The sequence below is a fragment of the Chiloscyllium punctatum genome, chromosome 45 (genome assembly GCF_047496795.1).
Source record: "Chiloscyllium punctatum isolate Juve2018m chromosome 45, sChiPun1.3, whole genome shotgun sequence".
NCBI lineage: Eukaryota > Metazoa > Chordata > Chondrichthyes > Orectolobiformes > Hemiscylliidae > Chiloscyllium > Chiloscyllium punctatum.
The window spans coordinates 52,905,809-52,931,702 of record NC_092783.1 but is presented as its reverse complement, the minus strand read 5'-3'; the positions used below and the strand labels follow the sequence as shown (position 1 = coordinate 52,931,702).

The window sequence follows — 25,894 nt, the reverse complement described above, 5'->3', positions numbered from 1 at the left end:
CGAATTGATTTATTCAGCATTTATTGGTATGTACAGCACCCATGCATACATTAATAAATATGTAAACAAAGAAACAGGACTCTGATCTAAAGAGGAAATACAGCATCAAATCCCCTTTTCTGGGGCGGTCAGAGAACATAGGAGGCGCCAGAGAGCAAAAGGAAATGGCATATTCCCAGGTCACTGTCATATTGTCCCTCACATGGAGTCATAGAGTCACAGAGATCTGCAGCATGGAAACAGACCCTTCGGTCTAACTCTGCCATGCCAAACAGATATCCAAACCCAATCTACTGCTACCAGCCAGAACCTGGCCCAAATCCCTTTCAAACCCTTCCTATTCATATAACCATCCAGATGCCTTTTAAATGTTGTAATTGTACTTGCCTGCACCACTTCCTCTGGCAATCAGTCCAAACATTCACCATCCTCTGCCTGAAAATGTTGCCTCTTAGTTCTCTTTTATATCGTTCCCCTCTCACCCTAAACCTATACCCTCTAGTTCTGTACTCCCCCACCCCAGGAAAAAGACAGTGTCTATTTATCCTATCCATGCCCCTCATGATTTTGTAAACCTCTATAAGATCACCCCTTAGTCTCCGACGCTCCAGGGAAAACAGCCTTGCCTATTCAATCTCTCCCCATAGCTCAAAGCCTCCAACCCAGACAACATCCTCGTAAATCTTTTCTGAACCCTTTCCAGTTTCACAACATCGTACATACAATATTCCAACAGTGGGCTAACCAAAGTCCAGCACAGGTGTAACATGACCTCCCAACTCCTGTACTCAATACTCTGACCAATAAAGGAAAGCATACCAAACACCTTCTTCACTATCCTATCTACCTGCGACTCCACTTTCAAGGAGTTATGAACCTGCACTCCAAAGTCTCTTCGTTCAGCAACCCTCCCTAGGACCTTACCATAAAGCGTATAAGTCCTGCTAAGGTTTGCTTTCCCAAAATGCAGCACCTCACGTTTATTTAGATTGAACTCCATCTGCTACTTCTCAGTCTATTGGCCCATCTGATCAAGACCCTGGGGTAATCTGAGGTAAGCCTCTTCGCTGGCCACTACACCTCCAATTTTGGCGTCATCAGCAAACTTACTAACTCTCCCTATTAGGCTCACATCCAACTCATTGAGATAAATGATGAAAAGTAGTTGTTCCAGCTCCAATCCTTGTGGCACTCCACTGGTCACAGACCTCCAGTCTGAAAAACAACACTCTACCACCATCCTCTGTCTTCGACCTTTGACCTATTTCTGTATTCAAATCGCTAGTTCTCCCTGTATTCCATGAGAGCTAACCTTGCTAATCAGTCTCCCATGGGGGACCTTGTCGTATGCCTTACTGAAGTCCATGCAGATCACATATACCTCTCTGCCCTCATCAAACTTCTTTGTTACTTCCTCAAAAATCTCAATCAAGTTTTGAGATATGATTTCATACGCTCAATGCCATGTTGATGATCCCTGATCAGTCCTTGCCTTTCCAAATACATGTACATCCTGTCCCTCAGGACTCCCTCCAACAACTTGCCCACCACTGGGTCCAGGTCGATGTGCTTATATACCGACCACTGCAGCGGACAGCTGGAACTGACAACCGGAAGCGGCAGATTCAAACCACTCCAAATGCCGGAGGAAAGATCAGAGAAGCGCTTCACAGGAGGCTCCCAAGCACTGAGGATGTCACCTAGACAGGGGACGAAACGTCTGCAACACAAATTCCCAGCTCGGCGAACAGAACCACGACATCATTTCGAATCTCCCCCATCTCCTGCAGCTCCACACAGTGGACCGGTGACACAGTGGTTAGCACTGCTGCCTCACTGCGCTAGAGACGCGGGTTCAATTCCCGCCTCAGGTGACTGACTGTGTGGAGTTTGCACATTCTCCCCGTGTCTACGTGGGTTTCCTCCGGGTGCTCTGGTTTACTCCCACAGTCCAAAAATGTGCAGGTTAGGTGAATTGGCAATGCTAAATTGCCTGTAGTGTTAGGTATAGGGGAATGGGTCTGGGTGGGTTGTGCATCGGTGTGGACTTGTTGGACCGAAGGGCCTGTTTCCACACTGTAAGTAATCTAATCTAAACAAAGGGAGCCTTGCTGATCTTTGAGGGTCCCTATTCTAGGGTGTAGGTTTGCTCGCTGAGCTGTAGGTTTGATACCCAGACATTTCATTACCTGGCGAGGTAACATCATCAGTGGTGACCTCCAAGTGAAGCGAAGCTGTTGTCTCCTGCTCTCTATTTATATCTTTCTCCTGGATGGGGTTCCTGGGGTTTGTGGTGATGTCATTTCCTGTTCGTTTTCTGAGGGGTCCCTATTCTCTCCCTATTTACACTTTTTTCCTTCAACTATTTGTAAAAACCCTTTGAATTCTCCTTAATTCTATTTGCCAGAGCTATCTCATGTCCACTTTATTGCCCTCCTGATTTCTCTGTTCAGTATACTCCGACTGTTTTATACTCTTCTCAGGATTCACTCAAACTATCCTGTCTATACCTGACATATGCTTCCTTCTTTTTCTAAACCAAACCCTCAATTTCTTTAGTCATCCAGCATTCCCTACACCTACCAGTCTTTCCTTTCACCCTGACAGGAATAGACTTTCTCTGGACTCTCGTTATCTCATTTCTGAAGACTTCCCATTTTCCAGCCGTCTCTTTACCTGTGAACATCTGCCCCTAATCAGCTTTCGAAAGTTCTTGCCTAATGCCGTCAAAATTGGCCTTTCTCCAATATAGAACTTCAATTTTTAGATCTGGTCTATCCTTTTCCATCACTATTTTAAAACTAATAGAATTATGGTCGCTGGCCCCAAAGTGTTCCCCCACTGACACCTCAGTTACCTGTCCTGCCTAATTTCCCAAGAGTAGGTCACGTTTTGTACCTTCTCCAGTAGGTATATCCACATACTAAATCAGCAATTTTTCTTGTACACATTGAACAGATTCCTCTCCATCGAAACCCTTAACACTACGACAGTTCCAGTCTATGTTTGGAGAATTAAATTCCCCTACCATAACCACTCTATTATTCTTACAGATAACTGAGATCTCCTTACAAGTTTGTTTCTCAATTTCCCACCGACTATTAGGGGGTCAATAATAAAATCCCAACAGGTGATCATCCCTTTCTTATTTCTCAGTTCCACCCAAATAACTTCTCAGGATGTGTTTCTGGGAACAACCTCCTTCAGTACAGCTGGATCCTTTCTCAAAACATCACTCCCCCTCCTCTCTTGCTTCCTTTTCTGTCCTTTCTGTAACACTTGTATCCTGGAATATTAAGCTACCAGTCCTGTCCATCCCTGGGACACATTTCTGTACTTGCTCTGATATTCTAGTCCACTGTTCCTAACCATGCCCTGAGTTCCTCTGCCTTCCCTGTTAGGCCTCTTACATTGAAATAAATTGTGGAGGGTTAGGGCCAATAAGGGATTTGCAATTCTGAAAGACATGGCTCTGATGGGAAATTAGGGACATAATGGCTATAGAGAGAGAGTGAACAGAAACGATGAGATGACAAAAGGTCATTGGATCCACGGGAACAGCAACAATAAAGAGAGGAAGAAGGATCATTCTGCACCACAGGTAGAGTCTGTTGTTAATTCACAGAAACACCCCACTCCCGGTGTCTGCAACACATGGAGCACCTTATCGCAGCTACTAATAGTTCTGAAGTATGGTCAACAGACCCAAAACAGTAATTCTGCTTTTGCTCCACAGACACTGCCAGACCTGCTGTGTTTCTCCAGCAATTTCTGCTTTTCTCACAAAAACACTCGGTTGACACTTCACCCATCCCGACCCAGTCGCTGCTCAATAACTGTGTAAAATGACTGACACCCAATTGCAGAGTGTGGGTGGAGTCAGTTATACATATTTTGGATGGGGAGGGGGATGGCGTATGTTGGAGTAAAAAATTCCATGATTTTGAAACCTATTCAGGGCAATTGCATCCACCATGCATCCACTGATTCAGTCCTATCACTGGCATCAAATCACACTTCAACAACAGGTCACTCATTGTCCAGAAATAAACACTACAGGTGATGGCCTCAAGCAATCATTGACCACAACGCTTTTCATCCTCAGGGTCTTGTTAACGAGACGAATGTAATCAGACAAGTTCGTTTTAAAGTGCCCCTTGGGTTTGCTATTTCTGTAATGCACTGCATGGCTATGAGTTGAAGACAGCAATTCTCAGTTCCAGTGGTCATACACTGAATTGTCAGTCTGTGAGGTGATAGTCTGCAATGTGCGAGTCTCCTTGGTGGTGTCGATGACATTTGAGTGAGGATACACACTTGGGGCATCATAATGGAGATATGACATGGACAATATTTCCCCTGAATTTTCACACTCTCCCTCTCTCACTCACGCACATCATCCCTATGTCTCTCTCCCCCACTCTCCCCCTGCTACACACAAACACACAGACATATATAAGTCTATGGGGTGAACTGCAATTGCAAATTTGTATTTGTAGATAATTTCTATTTGTTCAGCAAGCACACAATTTAACGGCAGTGAATTAATGTGACATTTTATAAATTTCTACATTCAAAACAAAACCACGTTGGACACACACTCTCACCTCATCCCTGTAATACAGTGTCTGAGCTGAGATGTCACTTTTTTATTCAGTGATAAAACCTTAAGATATATCGGGACAGTGACTTGAGAGAAATTCTGGGATTTACATATTAATCAATGGAAACCTGCATCCCCATTCTACGTGATTACAGACTTCAAGGCAATCTAGGTTTCTCTAACACATTGCATTCGTTGTGTGACACTTTGATCTTTTACTTTTAAATCCTGTGCCCTATGTATCCTGCCCCACTGACTCCCTGACAAAGGAGTAGTGCTCTGAATGCTTGTATTTTCAAATAAACCTCTTGGACTATAACCTGGTGTTGTGTGATTTCCAACTTTGTCCACCCCAGTCCAACAGCAGCCCCTCCACATCCTGAATCTTCTTACCAGTGGCTCATATCCAGCAGACAGTGAGTGCTGAGCCTGAGTCTGAATGACAGTTGCTCACCTCTCCAAGGAGACAGCTAGACATACGGCTCGGGATTGATAGTGATGGTTGATGTCTCGATCCCCATTGATCCAGTTTAAGGACTGTCTCTGACACACCTAGCTGCTGCGATTGTGCTTGTCTGGGCATTTTCACAGCTTCAATAAATGTACACCTGACAGTTATGAAGATTGAAGCCACTTTCTCTATCCCAGCACAATCACCTTTCCTCAGCCACTGACTCCACCCATCTCCCTGTCCAACACAGCTCTCATCCACGATGTTGTTAGTTTCACACTCAATGTTTCCAACACCATACTATCCGGCTTTGAATCTTCCAACTTACACACATCCATCTCTCAGATCCAGCTTTACATCTTTAAAGGTGCTATGTGAATGCAACTTGCAATATTCGCAAACACACTGACAAGGCAAGGCTTTGAAAGAAATGAATGTCCTTCTCAGCTCACTGTTTTTAAAAAGCTGCAAATCCACTTCTCACTCTGAAACAATGTGAACATTTATCCCAAACATTACAATCTAAATTAACATCAATGGAATTGAATAATTTTAAAATTTTATTAAATTAAAATTTGAATCTGGTAAAATAGATTTCCTCCCAAAATTGCTTTATTTCTTAAAATGTTTCTGTCTGCAGCAAGCTGTGTGTGAATGGTTCATTGTGAATGAACACACATTCAGTTTGTGCCCATTTCATTAAACCCTCAAACAGGTTCATGGTCAATGAGGAATGTAACTGAGAATTCTAGAATCCTGGCAGTGTAGAAGGAGGCCATTTGGCCCATCTGGTCTGCACCAGCCAGTTGAAGAGCATCCCACCAGACCCAGAACCCCACTCTGTTACCATAGCCACACACTTCCCATGGCTAACCCACCGAACCTGTACATCCCTGGACATTATGGGCAATTCAGCATGACCATTCTGCCGAACCTGCACATTGGTAGAAAATGGGAAAAAACTGTAGCACCTGGAGTAAACCCAAACAGACAGAGGAAATCGTGCAAAATACACACAGACAGTCACCCAGGGTTTGAACTGAACCCAGGTCAAGTGACTGTGAGGCATCAGTGCTAACCACTGAGACACTGTGCTCTCCATTTTTGAGAACTTGAGATGTAAAAAACAAGTTTCCGCACTTGTTGATGTTTTGATGTTCATTGTGTTTTCACACTATACAAAAAATGTGTGAATATTGTCAAGGCAGATGGGTGATAGATACCCATGGATGTACAAAGAGAATAAGTGTTAGTAGCTTTTGTCTGCAAATTGGAGAGAGAGCTGCCCTGGTACAGCACTTGCTGGAGGCTAATGTTGTGGGTCCTGGTCCATTTGAAGGACATTGTTGGATGTGGATGGAACAAACAGTGGACAGATGTATCGGGGTCCGGCCTGAGTGGGATGTAGGTTATGAATCACAAAGAGGACAGGTGAAAGGGGAGAGAAGCTTTATCGATTAATCTACAGGGGAGATTCCAAAGGACTAGAAGAAGAGTTATCAATTATACTGTGCTATAAACTGTTCCTAACGTTCCTTCAGCACTGAGCATTTTATATTGTCCAGGAACTGTATGACAAATAGCTCAGGAGTCCAGGAATATGCCACTAACTGTTACAGCAGGGACATTACACAACTCTTCCAAAGGCTTTCAAAAAGCTGAGTAGACACTTGGGATTGGCCTCCTCTGTCACTGGTAAAAACCCCAGAGCCTGTGGGGAAAGCCCATTGTGAAACCACAACCCATACCTGCAGACACTGTAACACCCTCCTGGCACCCATTGTCTACAGCTCAGTAAAGAGGGAGAACTGTGTCACCTGTAGCAATATGTCTGCAGCCACGTTTGCACAGACACTGACAGAAATGTTCAGTGGACAGGCTTTCTGGAAAGGCAGGGTGGGGACAGTTTTCTTACAGCCCACATCAGTGTTAATCAACAGGATATTGTGGGTGGTACACTCTGGGTCATTCAAGGCTGTACTGAGAGGTTTCAGACGCAGCCCTTTGATCACAATCTCTGGGAAGGAAACATCCTGGGTCTTTTAAAAACTGCTGAGTGCCTGTCTACCAGGATATGGCTTTGACACTGAGCAAGTCACTTTACAGGATCCCAGACAATTAGATCAGATATTCTTCACTTTGTTAATAACTGCTGCCTTCACTGTTTCATCACAGAATCTAATTTTACAATCTGGTCTATTTTTCCAACTGATTCTACAGTGTCCATGTCATTCTGGGGCTGGGGGATCTCTGCTCTCTGTTTCTGACACTCAGACAATGGTGACCTGACAGCAGAGGGGTTTCGTCCCCATTGGGGTATTAACCCTCAAATGTTTTCAAATGTTCTTCAGGAGTTTACCCAACGTATTGTTTCTCTTTCCCAGACAGAGAATTGCGATGGTCCTCGTTGGTTCAGTCTCTGGGTAATGACTCCAGTGATTCTCCTTCCATATTAAGGGTTAAGGTGGGGGCACTGCCTTCAGCATTGGGGCTGGGGATGAGCACGGTTGGTGAAGGGTGTCAGTCCCTTTGATCTTCTCAAAGGTGAAACCCAGCTTGGTTCACCAGACTGACTCATCATCAACCATGTCCTGGTGAATACAAAGCCCCATGTCAGTCGGTTCACCAGAGGGATCCTCACCTTGGAACAGGTCCAACCATTTCCAGTCTATGCAGACTGTTTGAACTGTCATGTCTGTTCCATTTTAGGAACCACAGCAGTTAATTTGTGACGGCAAGCTCCTGCAAGGAACAATCTGATAATGACCAGATCGTGACACTAGTTGGTGAGAATTTTGGACCAGGAGATGAGGCAACTCCACGACTGTCCTTTGAAATAATGTAATGTTGATAGTTGCCAGGAAATGAGGGTTTAGAAATAAAAATAGACCGGAAACTCTGGGGCCTTTTTCACTGGAGTGGAGAAGGCTGAGTGGTGACCTTTTTGAGGTTTATGAGATCATGAGCGGCACGGAAAAGATCTTATTCCTCGGGTGTCTGTTCAAAACCTGGGGGCATGTTTTTAAGGTGAGAAGAGGGCAATTGTTTCGGAGAAAGTGAGGCAAATGTTTTGCACAGAGAGTGGTTCGTGTGTGGAATAAATTATTATAACTTTTCCAATGTCTTCAATGTTGAATACAGACTGAAAACTGGAGTGGTCATAAGCCCTCAAACAAAACATCTTGAGTTTGCTTTTATTTCTTTTATTTTTGAAGTGCAGTTCATTAAATATTGTTTTGTGAGGAACTAGAGCTCACTCCCAGTTACTCAATCACAATTCGCTTCCCCCTGAATTTTCTCTCTGTCGGTTCAGAATTCAGAATTATGTTAAACACAACCGATCAAAAAAATGTCTTCACGGTGAACTTTCACCCTCTGGTTTACTGTAGTTTCACAAGCTGGCTTCGCATATCCTGTTCCTCATTTAACTTCTTGTAGATATTGCGTTACACACTTATTTCAATGTGAGAAACAAGAGCTGGGGGACTGACATCAAGAACTAAACTGATCTTTGAGAATAAAACGATGTGGATTTTGATTCTCCTCATTTGTTCCATTCCCGGTGGTGAGTGACCATTTGAGTTGTATATTCAGATAATCAATGTTTGTGGTTATTGCAGTTATAGAAAGGGGGGAAAGTCACAGATGCAGTCACATAGATGGGTTAACTCCAGGAAGGGTAAGAGAGGTAGGCAACTAGAGCAGGATTCTTTTGTGGATATACCCATTTCAAACAGGTATGCTGTTTTGGGAAATGTAGGGGGTGATGGATTCTCAGGAGAATGTCGCACAAACAGCCAAGTTTCTGGTATTGAGGCTGGTTCTAATGCAACAAGGGGTACGTCGGCTTCCAAGAGATCAGATAACCACTATGTGGTTTATACAGTAGAAATGTTTAAACATTTGAAGATACATAATCAGATAAAGTGAGAGCTTGTGACACAATGGGTAACATTGTTATTGCTGTGATAAATGCTGAGAGTTTGATTCTCACTCCAGCACATTTTGCAAAAGCATGTGCATTCTCACAAAGTCAAACATGTTCATTACCAATCTGCAAATCCATCTAACATGCCCAGTGCAGGGAACATGACTGGGTGAGGTTCCAGGTCAGCCTTACACAATGCAGAGTGACACCCCTCACATTACAGCAACTGGCTTCAGGCAAGTGACAAGCTGTAGAAAACAGACACAGCATGTATTTTGTCTGCTCCATGTGTCTCTAAATATGGAAGTCTTGGAAGTTTAAAAGAATAAATATAAAAATACCTGAACAACACCACAAATATATCTTTTACTGAACGTATTGTAATCCCATGTGACAGAGTTCCCAAATACTTGTGAGCAGCTTTATTAATTCTGAATTAAATAAAAATGGTCCAAATAATGTTTCGTTAGAGTGAAAAAAGCAGCACAATTATTTTAATTTTTCCAATGATTTTAATGTTGAATATACACTGAAAATTGGAGTTGTAATAAGCCTTCAAGGGAAACACCTTGAGTTGATTAAATATTGTTTTGTGAGGCTCAGTTGCAAAGTAGATGGTTGGCTTATATTGCTCTACACAGAAAAAGCCTTTTACATTTCAGTCGTTAACGTGAATCAAGTCGCTGACTCTCTTTCAATCCCACTGATTGACACATTACAATGTAACACTAAAACTATTGTTCATCATTGCAATCTCTCCATTTATGAGCAAGAAATTGTCAAACACTCAAGATTAAAATTCCCAGTGTCGCATTACTCTAGGCTACTACTCCGTGAATACTGTTACATGAAAACTTCCTGAAATATTTTGTGGCTCGAGCCCACCAACTTTATGTAGAATACTTCACGGGCAGAAACCTGAAGCATGAATCTCTCTGTTTTCACAACTCTCTTTCATTCAAGGCTTCCTTTTTCCAATGAGGTCTCTTTCTCCTGACTTTGGTCAGCTTTACATATTCATGAACTGAATGCCTTTCTCTTCTCCTCTCCACATTAGATTTCAATTCCATTCTGTCGTTTTACTCAAGAATTGTTCTCCACAAAAAGGGTGGTTCTCCCACCAAGATTGTTGGTCTGGTATTTATTGAAGTAAGGTCTCCCCAGTCATCAACAGGCTACTCCGCTTCCACACCAGGAAACAACATGGCAGCAATTTAAGCACTATCTCATGAAAAATGTTCTGGTTCAGTCAGTAAATTATTTATGTTCTTTTACACTCCTTACACTGACAACAATGTGTGATGACAAATCATCCTGCCTTTACTGCCCTCAAGGTCCTGCACATGGTCTCTCTCTCCCATCATGAACTGTCCCTTACTGAACTCCAATTCTCTTGCTCTCCCATTTGAGGACTCACATCATCTTCCTGGGTCACCTGTTATATCTCCACGTTGAGCCCTGAAAATGCAGCCCCTGACCCCACCATGAGTCTCCACACACTCCCCTCTCCTCCCTGGATGAAACCCTCCTTCTCCGGTCGGAGTAAGGACCCTTCAGCACCTGTACCCTCCTTCACACTGATCCCCAGCCGACTCCAATCCAGGCCTGTCACTCAGGCTGCTCTCCAGGGGGACAACATTTCGATGATGTCACACGCGGTGGAGTTGGAGCCCACAGCGGGCAGCACAAACCCAATTTCAAGATTGTCCCAAAGCTCAACCAGTGGGGTAAGAAAATATCCCGACTGTTTCAATCATTCATTGAGTCATAGAGATATACAGCATGGAAGCAGACCCTTCGGTCCAACCCGTCCATGCCAACCAGATATCCCAACGCAATCTAGTCCCACCTGCCAGCACCCAGCCCATATCCCTCCAAACCCTTCCTATTCATATACCCATCCAAATGGCTCTTAAATGTTGCAATTGTACCAGCCTCCACTGCATTCTCTGGTAGCTCATTCCATACACATACCACCCTCTGCGTGAAAACGTTGCCCCTTTTATACCTTTCCCCTCTCACCATAAACCTATACCCTCTAGTTCTGGACTCCGCAACCCCAGGGAAAAGACTTTGTATATTTATCCTATCCATGCTCCTCAGAATTTTAGAAACCTCTATAAGGTCACCCCTCAGCCTCCGACACTCAAGGAATAACAGCCCCAGACTGTTCAGCCTCTCCCTGTAGCTCAGATCCTCCAACCCTGGCAACACCCTTGTAAATCTTTTCTGAACCCTTTCAAGTTTCACAACATCTTTCCGGTAGGAAGGAGACCCGAATTGCACACAATATTCCAACAGTGGCCTAACCAATGTCCAGCACAGCTGCAACATGACCTCCCAACTCCTGTACTCAGTACTCTGACCAATAAAGGAAAGCATACCAAATGCCTTCTTCACTATCCTACCTACCTGTGACTCCACTTTCAAGGAGCTATGAAACTGCACTCCAAGTCTCTTTGTTCAGCAACACTCCCGAGGAAATTACCATTAAGTGTATAAGTCCTGCTAAGATTTGCTTTCCCAAAATGCAGCACCTCGCACTTATCTGAATTAAACTCCATCTGCCACTTCTCAGCCCATTGGCCCATCTGGTCAAGATCCTGTTGTAATCTGAGGTAGCCCTCTTCGCTGTCCATTACACCTCCAATTTTGGTGTCATCTGCAAACTTACTAATTGTACCTCTTATGCTCGTATCCAAATGACTTATGTAAATGACAAAAAGTAGAGGCCCGGCACCGATCCTTGTGGCACTCCTTTGGTCACAGGCCTCCAGTCTGAAAAACAACCCTCCACCACCACTCTCTGTCTTCTCCCTTTGGGCCAGTTCTGTATCCAAATGGCTAGTTCTCCCTGTATTCCATGAGATCTAACCTTGCTAATCAGTCTCCCATGGGGAACCTTGTTGAACGCCTTACTGAAGTTGATATAGATCACATTTACTGCTCTGCCCTCATCAATCTTCTTTGTTACTTCTTCAAAAAACTCAATCAAGTATGTGAGACATGATTTCCCACGCACAAAGCCATGTTGACTACCCCTAATCAGTCCTGGCCTTTCCAAATACATGTACATCCTGTCCCTCAGGATTCCCTCCAACAACTTGCCCACCACCGAGGTCTGGATCACTGGTCTATAGTTCCCAGGCTTGTCCTTACCACCCTTCTTAAACAGTGGCACCACGTTTGACAACCTCCAGTCTTCCGGCACCTCACCTGTGACTATCGATGATACAAATATCTCAGCAAGAGGCCCAGCAATCATTTCTCTAGCTTTCTGCAGAGTTCTCGGGTACACCTGATCAGGTCCTGGGGATTTATCCACCTTTAACCTTTTCAAGACATCCAGCACTTCCTTCTCTGTAATCTGGACATTTTGCAAGATGTCACCATCTATTTCCCTACAGTCTATATCTTCCATATGCTTTTCCACAGTAAATACTGGTGCAAAATATTCATTTAGTATCTACCCCATTTTCTGAAGCTCCACACAAAGGCCGCCTTGCTGATGTTTGAGGGGCCCTATTCTCTCCCTAGTTATCCTTCTGTCCTTAATATATTTGTAAAGCCCCTTTGGATGCTCCTTAATTCTATTTGCCAAAGCTATCTCATGTCCCCTTTTTGCCCTCCTGATTTCCCTCTTAAGTATACTCCTGCTGCTTTTATACTCTTCTGAGGATTCACTCGATCTCTCCTGTATATACCTGATATCGGCTTCCTTCTTTTTCTTAATCAAACCCTCAATTTCTTTAGTCATCCAGAATTCCCTTTCATCCTGATAGGTATGTACTTTCTCTGGATTCTTGTTATCTCTTTTCTGAAGGCTTTCCAGTTTCCAGCTGTCCCTTTACCTGCGAACATCTGCCTCCAATCAGCTTTTGAAAGTTCTTGCCTAATACTGTCAAAATTGGCCTTTCTCCAATTTAGAACTTCAACTTTTGGTCCATCCTTTTCCATCACTATTTTTAAACGAATAGAATTATGGTCGCTGGCCCCAAAGTGCTCCCCCACTGACACCTCAGTCACCTGCCCCTGCCTTATTTCCCAAGAGTAGGTCAAGTTTTGCACCTTCTCTAGTAGGTACATCCACATACTGAATCAGAAAATATTCTTGTACACACTGAACAAATTCCTCTCCATCTAAATCTTTAACACTATGGCAGTGCCAGTCGATGTTTGGAAAGTTCAAATCCCCTACCATAACCACCCTATTATTCTTACAGAAAGCTGAGATCTTCCAACAAGTTTCTTTCTCAATTTCCCTCTGACTACTGGGGGGTCTCTAATACAATCCCAATAAGATGATCATCCCTTTCTTATTTCTCAGTTCCACCCAAATAACATCCCTGAATGTATATCCAGGAATATCCTCCCTTAGCACAGCTGTAATGCTATCCCTAATCAAAAATGCCACTCCCCCTCCTCTCTTGCCTCCCTTTCTATCCTTCCTGTAGCATTTGTATCCTGGAACATTAAGCTGCCAGTCCTGCCCATCCCTGAACCATGTTTCCGTAATTGCTATGATATCCCAGTCCCATGTTCCTACCCATGCCCTGAGTTCATCTGCCTTCCCTGTTGGGCCCCTTGCATTGAAATAAATGCAGTTTCATTTATTAGTCCTACCTTGTCCCTGCCTGCCCTGACTGTTTGACTCACTTCTGTTCTCAGCTGTACCCGTCTCAGATCAATCCCTTTCCCCACTATCTCCCTGGGTCCCACCCACCCCCCCCCCACCCCCCCACCTCACTAGTTTAAATCCTCCCAAGCAGTTCTAGCAAATCTCCCTGCCAGTATATTCATCCCCTTCCAATTTAAGTGCAATCCGTCCTTTTGTACAGGTCACCTCTCCCCCAAAAGAGATTCCAATGATCCAAAAATGTGAACCCTTCTCCCATACACCAGCTCCTCAGCCATACATTCATCTGCTCTATCCTCCTATTCCTGCCCTCACTAGCTTGTAGCACTGGGAGTTATCCACTTATTACTACCCTTGAGGACCTCCTTTTTAAATTTCTGCCTAACTCTCTGTAATCTCCTTCAGAATCTCAATCTTTTCCCTTCCAATGTCGTTGGTTCCAATGTGGACAATGACCTCCTGCTGGCCCCTCTCCCCCATGAGAACATTCTGCACCCTCTCTGAGACATCCTTGATCCTGGCACCAGGGAAACAACACACCATTCTGCTTTTTCTCTGCTGGCCACAGAAACGTCTGTCTGTACCTTTGACTACAGAATCCCCTAACACAATTGATATCTTGGAAGCCGACGTACCCCTCGTTGCATTAGAACCAGCCTCAATACCAGAAACTTGGCTGTTTGTGCTACATTCTCCTGAGAATCCATCACCCCCAACATTTTCCAAAACAGCATACCTGTTTGAAATGGGTATATCCACAAATGAATCCTGCTCTAGCTGCCTACCTCTCTTACCCTTCCTGGAGTAAACCCATCTATGTGACTGTATCTGAGACTTCCCCCCTTTCTATAACTGCAATCCATCACATAGTGTTGCTGTTGCAAATTCATCATCGCTTCTATCGGTCTCTCCAACGAATCCACTCGATCTGATAAGATTGGCATCCAACAGCATTTATAGTAGATATAATCCACAGTAACCCTTAAACTCTCTTTAAACTCCCACATCTGACAAGAAGTACATATCACTGCAAAGGCCATTTTTGCTCCTTCACAATCTACAGACCCAGAAAATAACACCGTCTTATTCCTCTACAAACACTGCACCAGGTTAAATTAATAGCTATGGCTTATATTTTAAGTTTAATCAAGAGACTTATCTCCAAAAACATATAATCAAGAAAGAATCCACTGTACCCACTACTGCAGCCTTTCTCTTGGACAGACTTAAAACAACGATTAACTTATCTGATTCTGTGCTGTGAACTTTGCCCAACAGTTCCTCCAAGATTACTTGTGAATTTCACTGTTTGTTAATTTTCCCAGATGCACTCCGATGTCCAGCGATACACAAATTCAAACAGCAAAGGCAGTAACTGTGCAGATTCTCTCTCTCTCTCTCTCTCTCTCTCTCTCCTGCACTGTCCTCACCATGTGCTTCCATTGTCTGCTCTTCTCCCTTTTAAACTGCTGTTGTTTTCATTTTCTTTTCCAATGTTCCAAAACAATGCAACAGCATATAAAACAATAATTGCTGCTTCTGGAATTCGAGGAAATCACCCCCAACACCTAAAATACCTCAAAAAAAGGAGCAGCTCTTACACCCAGAAATTTTTCCCATCCTGGGAATTTAGAACAGCCTGAGGCTGTGACAAAGGATTGCCTTCATCATGAACTCGATGGAATGGAGCTGATTAAAATGTATCTGTTTATACTCAGGAATTCATTCCAGTCAAATTTATCAATTCGTTTCTCCTCAATTTCAGATGCTTTATGGGCAGAGAAAGATGTAACGGGAATTTTGGGAAGAGCGATCACAATATCTTGTCACTACAAAGCACGGTGGTATCAGTCACACATGAAATATTGGTGTCATGGATGGACTCATCAGTGTCAGGTTATAGCATCGACAAATTGGCCAAATGGGAGAATATCGATCACTGATCACAAAACACAAGGAATATTTCTTGTTACAATGAAAAATCTTCAATGGAGGGATGCCGGACGATACAGCTGTGGGATTGAGATTCCTGGTATTTACTATGACCTCATGTTTAATGTAAATCTGCACATCTCTGAAGGTAAATGTCTCATTGATCCTTCAAAAAAAATACTCTCTGCTGATATATCTTATCAATGTTTTATCCAGGAAGAAAAGTGACAAAGTGTTGGGGGATATTTGATTTTTGATCTCTCAATAATTGTTTCTTTCTCACAGAAGCCGTCTCTGTTCCTGAGCTTCGATTTTTATCCCAACCAAATATCTCATGGTCTGGGGGTTCAGTGACAGTCTCCTGTGAGTCTGCCCGGGGATCCCTCCCCATTCACTACGCATGGTCTGAGAAGACCCCATCTCAAGATTCAATGATCTCTTACACCAATAAACTGGATCTACATTGTCAATCCTTCACATGGAAACATCATCAATATTACTGCACAGCCTCAAATACTCAGGGAACAAAACCCAGTGAAATTGTTCATGTGTCAGTCAGCAATGTAAGAGAGAAGAACTGCAGTTACAGGATACAGGCCAATAGCACCGGTAAGTGTGATGTAAACAATGTTTGTTTATTATCTCACTCTGGAAAACTGTAATTGATAAAATGTACTCCATTTGTTTCTTCATCATTTCTGAACAAATCCAATGGTTTGCACTGTAGTTAGAAAATGTGGAGGTACAAAAAATACTAACCACATCATGCAGAAGCATTGGAACAACTCCAATAATCCCTGCAAAATTAAAACAATGTTTGATTGATGGAGAATTTGCATTTTTCTAGCAGATGGAATTTTAAATTCAGTCCGTGACTGTTGTGTCCAGATTTCGGACCGATATTGGGGATAGAGTGGAGATCAGTTGGACAATGAAATATCTGTAAATATTGCCTGCAGCCATTTCCTGATATGATCTGATTGAGTTGTCAGAGAAGAAGCAAGTCAGCATCAAGTCGAAGTGACACACGGGAACTGTATTTGGAACTATCAGCAGCAGCTCATGTGGCTGCACTCTCACTTTTGATGCCAGCATGTTGGGGGTTCCAGTTCCCCTTCGGGGTTAAAATTCAGCTGGATCCCACTGCCCAGCAGAGAGAAGTAATGCTGTGCTGTGGCAGGTGAGACAGTGTCGATGAGGTGAGAAACTGAGAACCTGTTCCCCCTTTAGGAATGGCATCATTTGTAAACTATTTACAGAATAGAGGTTCTCCTGGTGTCTGAGCAAGCATTCATAGGGTCATAGAGTCATAGAGAGGTACAGCATGGAAACAGACCCTTCGGTCCAACCCATCCATGCCGACCAGATATCCCAACCCAATCTAGTCCCACCTGCCAGCACCCGGCCCATATCCCTCCAAACCCTTCCTATTCATATACCCATCCAGATGCCTTTTAAATGTTGCAATTGTACCAGCCCCCACCACTTCCTCTGGCAGCTCATTCCATACATGTACCACCCTCTGTGTGGAAAATTTACGCCTTAGCTCTCTTTTATATCTTTCCGCTCTCACCCTAAACCTATGCCCTCTAGTTCTGGACTCCTCCACCCCAGGGAAAAGTCTTTGTCTGTTTATCCCATCTATGCCCCTCATAATTTTGTAAACCTCTGTAAGGTCACCCCTCAGTCTATGACGCTCCAGGGAAAACAACCTCAGCCTGTTCAGCCTCTCTCTATTGCTCAAATCCTCCAACCCTGACAACATCCTTGTAAATCTTTTCTGAACCCTTTCAAGTTTCACAAGATCTTTCCGATAGAAAGACGACCAGATTTGCATGCAATATTCCAACAGAAGCCTAACCAATACCCTGTACAGCCACATCATGACATCCGAACACCTGTACTCAATAGTCTGACCAATAAAAGAAAGCATACCAAACACCTTCTTCACTATCCAATCTACCTCTTATGCTCGTATCCAAATCATTTAGGTAAATGACAAAAAGTAGAGGGCCCAGCACCAATCCATTTGGCACTCCACTGGTCACAGGTCTTCAGTCTGAAAAACAACCCTCCACCACCACCCTCTGTCTTCTACCTTTGAGCCAGTTCTGGATCCAAATGGCTGGTTCTCCCTGTATTCCATGAGATCTAACCTTGCCAACCAGTCTCCCATGGGGAAACTTGTCAAACACTTTACTGATGTCCATATAGATCACATCTACCACTCTGCCTTCATCAATCCTCTTTGTTACTTTTTTCAAAAAACTCAATCAAGTTTGTGAGACATGATTTCCCACACACAAAGCCATGTTGATTATCCCTAATCAGTACTTTCCTGTCCAAATACTTGCATATCCTCTCCCTCAGGATTCCCTCCAACAACTTGCCCACCACTGACATCAGCCTCACCGGTCTATAGTTCCCTGGCCTCCTTTTTAAATTCCTGCAAAACTCTCTGTAATTTCCCTTCTGAATCTTCACCTTTTCCCTTCCTATGTTGTTTTTTCCAACATGGACAATGACCTCATGCTGGTCCCCCTCACCTGTGAGAACATTCTGCAGCCCCTCTGAGACATCCTTGATCCTGGCACCAGGAAAGCAACACATCATTTTGATTTCTCGCTGTGGGCCACAGAAACATCTGTATGTAACTCGGACTAGAGAGTCCCCTAACATAACCGATCTCTTGGAACTCGACATACCCCTAATTACATCAGAGCCAATCTCAATACCAGAAACTTGGCTGTTCTTGCTACATTCACCTGAGAATCCATCACCCCCTGCATTTTCCAAAACAGCATACTTGTTTGAAATGGGGATAGTCACAGAAAACCCCTGCATTACCTGCCTACCTCTCTTACCTTTCCTGGACATAACCCATGTGGCTGTGTCTGCAACTTTTCCCCCCTCCTATAACTGGCATCCATCACACCTCCTTGCTCTTATAAATTCTTCATTGCCCTTAACTGTCTCTCCAACTGATCCATTCAATATGATAGGATTTGCAACCAACAGCGTTTATTGCAGATATAATTCTCAGTAACATTTAAACTATCTCAGAACTATCGCATCCAACAGGAAGGGCATATCACTCTTCACAAAGCCATTTTTGCTCCTTCCAATTTGCAGACCCAGAAAATAGGACTGTCTTATTCCTCTCCTGCTCCAGGCTAACATAATACTTTTGGCTTATATTTTTAAGTTTAATAAAGAGACATATTTTAATAAAACATATAATCAAGAAAGAATCCACTCTACTCACTACTGCAGACTTTCTGTAAGGCCACACTTAAAAATATTCACCTATCTGTTTCAGTGCTGTGACCTCTCCCAAACAGGTTCCTCCAAGATTAGTTGTCAATTTCACTGTTTGTTAATTTTCTCAGACGCACTATGATGTCCAGTGATACATCAATTCAAACAACAAAGGCAGTAACTGCGCAGGTTCACTGCTGTGTCAGTTAGCAGTGTGGGTTTCCTTTTCTGTCTCCCTATCCTGCACTGACCTAACCATGTGTTGCCTTTGTCTGTTCCTCCCCCTTTTAAAAGTGCTGCTAATTTGACATTTTTTGCCCAAAGTTCCAAAACAATACAGCAGCACTTAAACAGTATTTGCTGCTCCTGGAATTTAAGGAGATCACCTTTAACACCTGAAATACCTCAAAAAAGAAGCAGTCTGTTACGGCCAGAAAGTTTTCCCATCCTCCATCTTGGATTACCCAGAATCCTCTTTTTGCTGCCTTCCAAATGTTTTCTTTCTTCAAATGAGTACTTCACAGAATGGGAAGTGTTTTGAGATCTCCTCGGATTCTGGAAAGCACCAAAACCCTTCTGATTTATCAACGTCCTTTAGGGAATGATATCTGCCACCATTTCCAAGTCTGCTCCACATGAGACTCCAGTAATGTACTTTGTCCTTAACTGCCCGCTTCAAATGACTTAGAAAGCCACTCGGTCAGGGGCAATTGGAATGGACAACAAAAGCTGTCCATTAAAGACTAAAAAATAAAGAGTTCGTAGTTTATTTGTTGCAGAAATGATTCACTTAAAAAAAATACCTAACCCATGTTGACTGTGTACTCCCTGGAGACGGGGAACCTCATCTGTCTGTCTCATGGATTCTCACACTTCAGGAGATGGAAAACCACTGGCAGGTTGTGTCGGTGTGAGGATGAGGTTTCACATTATTCCTGCAGACTCAGAAAATAGACCTCAGGAGGATGGAAGTGACCACTGTCTATGTCAGCAAGTGACAGCTCCATGTGAAACCCGTGGTTTTAAACAAGTGGGATATCTGGGTTGTAGTTACCTGCCCAAACCCTTTAACAAACCCCAATGGAACACACCAACTCTCAGATTCAGGGAAAAAAGTAACCGGGATCGTCATTGTGGGGAACTACAGGAGATGGGAGAGATGCTGAAAAAAGATTTCACAGGACTTTCTACAATGGAAAATGACGTAGAGGCTCGGGAGCTCCAGCAAGTAAATATTGATGTCATAAAACACAGTCCATATTATACAAGAGGAAGTTTTGGAGATCTTAAAAAACATAAAAGTGGATAACTCACTGGGACCTGATCAAGTGTATCCTAGGATGGTGTGGGAAATTGGGGAAGAAATTTGGGGCATCTCTAGCAGAGATATTTGCAACATCCAGAGCCACGGGTGAGGTGCCGAAGGACTGGAGGGTGGTTAATGTTGTGCCTTTATATAAGAAAGACTGTAAGGAGAAGCTTGGGAATGATAGAGCTGAGATTCTGATATTTGTGCTGGGCAGGTTGTTGCAGTGGATTCTGAGAGATAGGATTTACATATATTTGGAGAGTCAAGAGCTGATTTGGGATAGAGTGAGGGAAATCGTGCTGTCCAAACCAAACTGAGATATTTAATGAAGCAACCAAAACAATTGATGACAACACAGTAGTACACATTGTCTACACAGGCATTAATGACAGGGTCCCGCAGGGTAGACTAATCAGTAAAGTTAGATCACATGGGATTCAGGGTGAGCTTGCCAATCAGATACAAATTTGCTTTGGGATAGGAGACAGAGGGTGGTCATGAAGGACGTTTTTTGAACTGATGGCATATGACGAGTGGTGTTTCACGGGGATCAGTGTAATTTGTTTAAGCAATTTGGAGAGGAATTTAGGACGCATGGTTAATGAGTTTGTGAATGACACCAAATTTGGTGGTATAGTCAACAGTGAAGAAGATTATCTAAGATTACAAAGTCATCTTGATCAACTGGGTCATTGGGCTGCTCGGTGGCAGATGGAGTTTAATTTGGATAAAGGTGAGGTATTACATTTCAGTAAAACAACCAACGGGAGGACTTTTACAATTAATGGTCAGGCCCTGGGTTGTGCTGGCGAACAGAGGGACCTTGGGGCTCAGGTGAAGCAGGTGTTTAGCACATTTGTCTGCATTGCTCAGACCATTGATTATCGGAGTTGGAACATCGTATTGTGGTTGTACAGGATGTGGCTGAGGCCACTCTTGGAGCACTGTGTACAATTCTGATCACATTGCAACAGGAAGGTTATTATTCAACTTGAGAGGGTTCAATCTTCTACTGAACATATTATAAGCCCATGTGACACAGTTCCCAAATACTGAAGAGCAACGTTATTAATTATGAATGAAATGAAAAGACCAAATAATGTTTCTTTTAAGTGAACATACCAGTATAATAATTTTAATTTTTCCAAAGTTTTTAATATTGAATACACTCTGGAAACAGGAGTGCTAATAACTCCTCAAACAACACATCTTGAGTTTGCTTTTATTTCTTTTCTGTTTTGGAGCGCTGTTTATTAAATATTGTTTTGAGATTCAGTCACAAAAGTAGGTGGTTGGTTTATATTTCTCTTCCCACGAAAAGCCTTTTTCCATTCAGTCTTTAACTTGAATGAAGTTGTTTACTCTCTTTCAATCTCATTGAATTACACATTACAATGTAACACGACAATAACATTTTTGTTCATCATTGCCATATCTCCACATATAGTCAAGAAATTTTCAAACACTCAAAATTAAAAATGCCCAGTGTAGCATTACACGAGACTATGACTTAGTCAATTCTGTTACAAGAAACCTTCCTGAGACATTCTGTGTCTGGAGCCCATGAATTTCATGCAGAATAATTCACGGACAGAAACCTGAAGTGTGCATCTCTCTTTTCGCAATTCTCTTTATTCCAAAGCTTCCTTTTTCCAATAAGATCACTGCTTTCTGACCTTCATCACCTTAAATCATTCATGTATCTATCTCCCTTTCTTCTCTCCCCACCACCTCTTCACTTACACTTAATATCCTTTCTGTCACTTTATTAAAGAATTGTACCCCACACAATAGGCAATTCTCTCAACAAAATTGTTGGTCTGGTATTTATTGAACGAAAGTCTAGCCAGACATCAACAGGCTGCTCCTCTTTCACACCAGAACATAATGGCACAGCAATTTAAACATTTTCTCATGAAGCATTTTCTCATGAACAGACAGTTACTTACTTTGAGGAGAAAGTGAGGACTGTGGATGCTGGAGATCAGAGTCGCGAGTGTGGTGCTGGAAAAGCACAGCAGAGCACTCAGCATCCGGAGAGCAGGTGATCGTTTTACCCTCCTTACATTCTCAGCAATATGTGATTACAAATAATCCTGCCCTTATTGCCATCAAGGTCCTGCACATTGATCTCTCTCCCACATCGTGAAACATCCCTGGCAGAAGCTGAATTCTCTTTCTTCCCTACACAAGGACTCGCATCATCGTCCTGGGTCACCTGTTGTGTCTGCTCCTTGAGCCTGAAAATGCAACCCCTGAGCCCACCATGAGTCCACACACTCCCCTCTCCTCCCTGGATGAAACCCTCCTTCTCAGGTCGGAGTAAGGACCCTTCAGCACCTGTACCCTCCTTCACACTGATCCCCAGCCGACTCCAATCCAGGCCTGTCACTCAGGCTGCTCTCCGGGGTGGGGTGGGGTGGGGGGGGGGGGGGGGGGTGGCAACATTTCGATGATGTCACACACAGTGGAGTTAGAGCCCACAGCGGGCAGCACAAGCCCAATTTCAAAATTGTGGGCTAGCCGCGACCAGTGGGGTAATAAAGTATCCTGACTGTTTCAATCATTCCCTGGGAATTTGGAACAGCCTGATGCTCTGATAATGGTTTATATGAATGACTACCTTCATCATGTACTGGATGGAATGCAGCTGATTAAAATGAATCTGTGTTTATTAAATCATTCTTTCCAGTTAAATATCTGAAATATTGTCTCTTCAGTTTCAGATGTTTTATGGGCAGAGAAACATGTTACTGGAATTTTGGGAAGAGCAATCACAATATCTTGTCACTACGAAAATTGGTGGTACCAATCAAATGTGAAATATTGGTGTCGAGGATGGAATCATCTGTGTTCTGTTAGAGCAAAGACAAATTGGCCAAATGGGAGAATATCAATCACTGATAACAAAACACAAGGAATATTTCTTGTTGCAATGAAGAATCTTCAATGGAAAGATGCCGGATGGTACAGCTGTGGGATTCAGATTCCTGGTACTTACTATGACCTCATGTTTAATGTAAACCTGCACATCTCTGAAGGTAAATGTCTCAGTGATTTTTACATTACTCTTTGCTGATATGTCTGATCAATGTTTAACCAGGAAGAACATTGGCCAGGTTTTGGAGGATATTTGATTTTTAATCTCTCAATAATTGTTTCTTACCCATAGAAGCTGTCTCTGTTCCTGAGCTTCGATTTTTATCCCAACCAAATGTCTCATGTTCTGGGGGCTCAGTGACAGTCTCCTGTGAGTCTGCCCGGGGATCTCTCCCCATTCACTACAGATGGTCTGAGAAGACCCCATCTCAAGATTCAATGATCTCTTACACCAATAAACTGGATCTACATTGTCAATCCTTCACACGGCAACATCATCAATATTACTGCACAGCCTCAAATACTCAGGGAACAAAATCCAGTGAAATTGTTCATGTCTTGGTCAACAATGTAAGAGAGAAGAACTGCAGTTACAGGATACGGACCAACAGCATCGGTAAGTGTGATGCAAACAATGTTTGTTTATTACCTCACTCTGGGAAACTGTAATTGATAAAATGCACTCCATTTGTTTCATTGTCAGTTCTGAATTAAGCCAATGGTTAGCACTGTACTTGGAAAATGAGCAGGTGTATAAAATCTTGCCCATACCATGGAGAAACATTGCAACAACTCCATTGCTGCGTTACAGCCATTTGCTTCCTACAACTAAGTACTTCCCAAATGGGGGAGATACTAAACAAATATTTTGAATATTTTACTGTGGGGAAACACATGGAGATTAGGAAACTCAGGGAAATAAACATTGATGTCTTGAAAATAGTCCACATTACAGAAGGGAAGTGCTGATCATCTTAAAATACAAAACAATGGATAAATCTCCAGGAACCAACCAAGTGTTTCCTGGAACAGTGTGGGTAATTTGGGAAGAAATTGTAGGGCCTCATACCAGCGATATTTGTATTATCCACAGTCCCGGTGAGGTGCCAGAGGACTGGAAGGTGGCTGACACCTTAATTTAGGAAAGACTGTATGGAGAAGCCTGAGAATTATAGGCCTGAGTCTGACATCAGTGGTGGGTAAGTTGTTGAAGGGGATTTTGAGAGATCAGATTTACAGGCATTTAGAGAGGCAATAACTGATTAGGGATAGTATGTGGGAAATCGTGCGTTCTAAACTTAATTGAGTTTTTTGAGAATGTGGCCAAAAATATTGCGAGAGCAGAGCAGTAGATGTTGTCTATATGGACTTTAGTAACAAAGGTTCCACATGGTAGACTAATTCATCAAGTTAGATCACATGGGATTCGGGCTGAGCTTGTCAATAGGGTACAAAATTAGCTTAATGGCAGGAGACAGAGCATGGTTGTGGAGGGTCATTTTTTGGATTGGAAGCCTTTGACTAGTGGTGTTCCCCGGGGATCAGTGTAATTTATATCAACAATTTGAATGAGAAATTAGAAGGCATGGTTCGTAAGTTCATGGATGACACCAAAATTGATGGCATCGTTGACAGTGACAAAGATTATCTACAATTACAAAGGGATTTTGATCAATTGGTCCAATGGGCTGAGGAATGACAGATGGAGTTCTATTTGGATCAATGTGAGGTATAGCCTTTTGGTAAAACAAACAAGGACAGGATTAATACAATGAAAAGTAGGGCCCTGGGTAATGCTGCTGAACAGAGAGACCCAGGGGATCTTTGAAATTTGCATCACAGGTGGACGGGGTGGTTAAGAAGGTATTTAGCATGCTTACTATCATTGCTCAGACCATTGAGTGTAGGAGTTGGAACATCACGTTGAGCTTGTACAGAATGATGGTGAGGCCACTTTTGGAAATTGTGTACACTTCTAGTCTCGCTGCTTTTGGCAAGTTATTAAATTAAAGAGGTTTCAGCAAAGATTTACCAAGAATTTGCCGTGACTAGAGGGTTTGAGTGATAAGGATAGGCTGGGATTTTTCCACTAGAGGTAGGAGGTTGAGGGGTGACTTTATCGAGGTTTATAAAATCATGAGGGGCATAGGTAAGGTGAATATCAAAGGATTTTTTCACTAGGCTGGGAGAGTTCAAAGTGAGAGGGCATATTTTTAAAGTGAGAGGAGAAAAATATAAAAGGGGCCAGAAGGGCAGCATTTTCACACAGAGAGTGGTTCGTATAGAGTCATAGAGACATAGAGATGTACAGCACAAAAACATTGGCTTCGGTCCAACTCGTCCATGCCAACCAGATATCCTAACCTAACCTAATCCCACCTGCCAGCACTTGAACCATATCCCTCTTAATCATTCCTATTCAGATATTCATCCAGATCATTCTTAACCAGATGGGCCAATGGGCTGAGAAGTGGCAGATGGAGTTTAATTTAGATAAATGCGAGGTGCTGCATTTTGGGAAAGCAAATCTTAGCAGAACTTATACACTTAATGGTAAGGTCCGAGGGAGTGTTGCTGAACAAAGAGATCTTGGAATGCAGGTTCATAGCTCCTTGAAAGTGGAGTCGCAGGTAGATAGGATAGTGAAGAAGGTGTTTGGTATGCTTTCCTTTATTGGTCAAGAGTATAGGGTACAGGAGTTGGGAGGTCATGTTGCAGCTGTACAGGACATTGGTTAGGCCACTGTTGGACTATCGCTTGCAATTCTGGTCTCCTTACTATCAGAAAGATGTGAAACTTGAAAGAGTTCAGAAAAGATTTACAAGGATGTTGCCGGGACTGGAGGATTTGAGCAACAGGGAGAGGCTGAACAGGCTGGGGCTGTTTTCCCTGGAGCA

At 43.0% G+C, this 25,894-nt stretch overlaps 1 protein-coding gene across 1 annotated transcript in view; it reads left to right on the top strand.

The window, feature by feature from the left end:
* The first annotated feature begins 8,505 nt into the window (after positions 1-8,505).
* The window catches only part of LOC140467118 (uncharacterized), a 71,000-nt gene continuing 53,611 nt past the window's right edge, over positions 8,506-25,894 (top strand). The window contains exons 1-5 of the mRNA XM_072563184.1: positions 8,506-8,619; positions 15,384-15,698; positions 15,836-16,159; positions 22,838-23,158; positions 23,290-23,613. Coding sequence (XP_072419285.1) covers positions 8,580-8,619; positions 15,384-15,698; positions 15,836-16,159; positions 22,838-23,158; positions 23,290-23,613 — 1,324 coding nt within the window. The 5' untranslated portion in view covers positions 8,506-8,579. The remainder of the gene's footprint in view (positions 8,620-15,383; positions 15,699-15,835; positions 16,160-22,837; positions 23,159-23,289; positions 23,614-25,894) is intronic.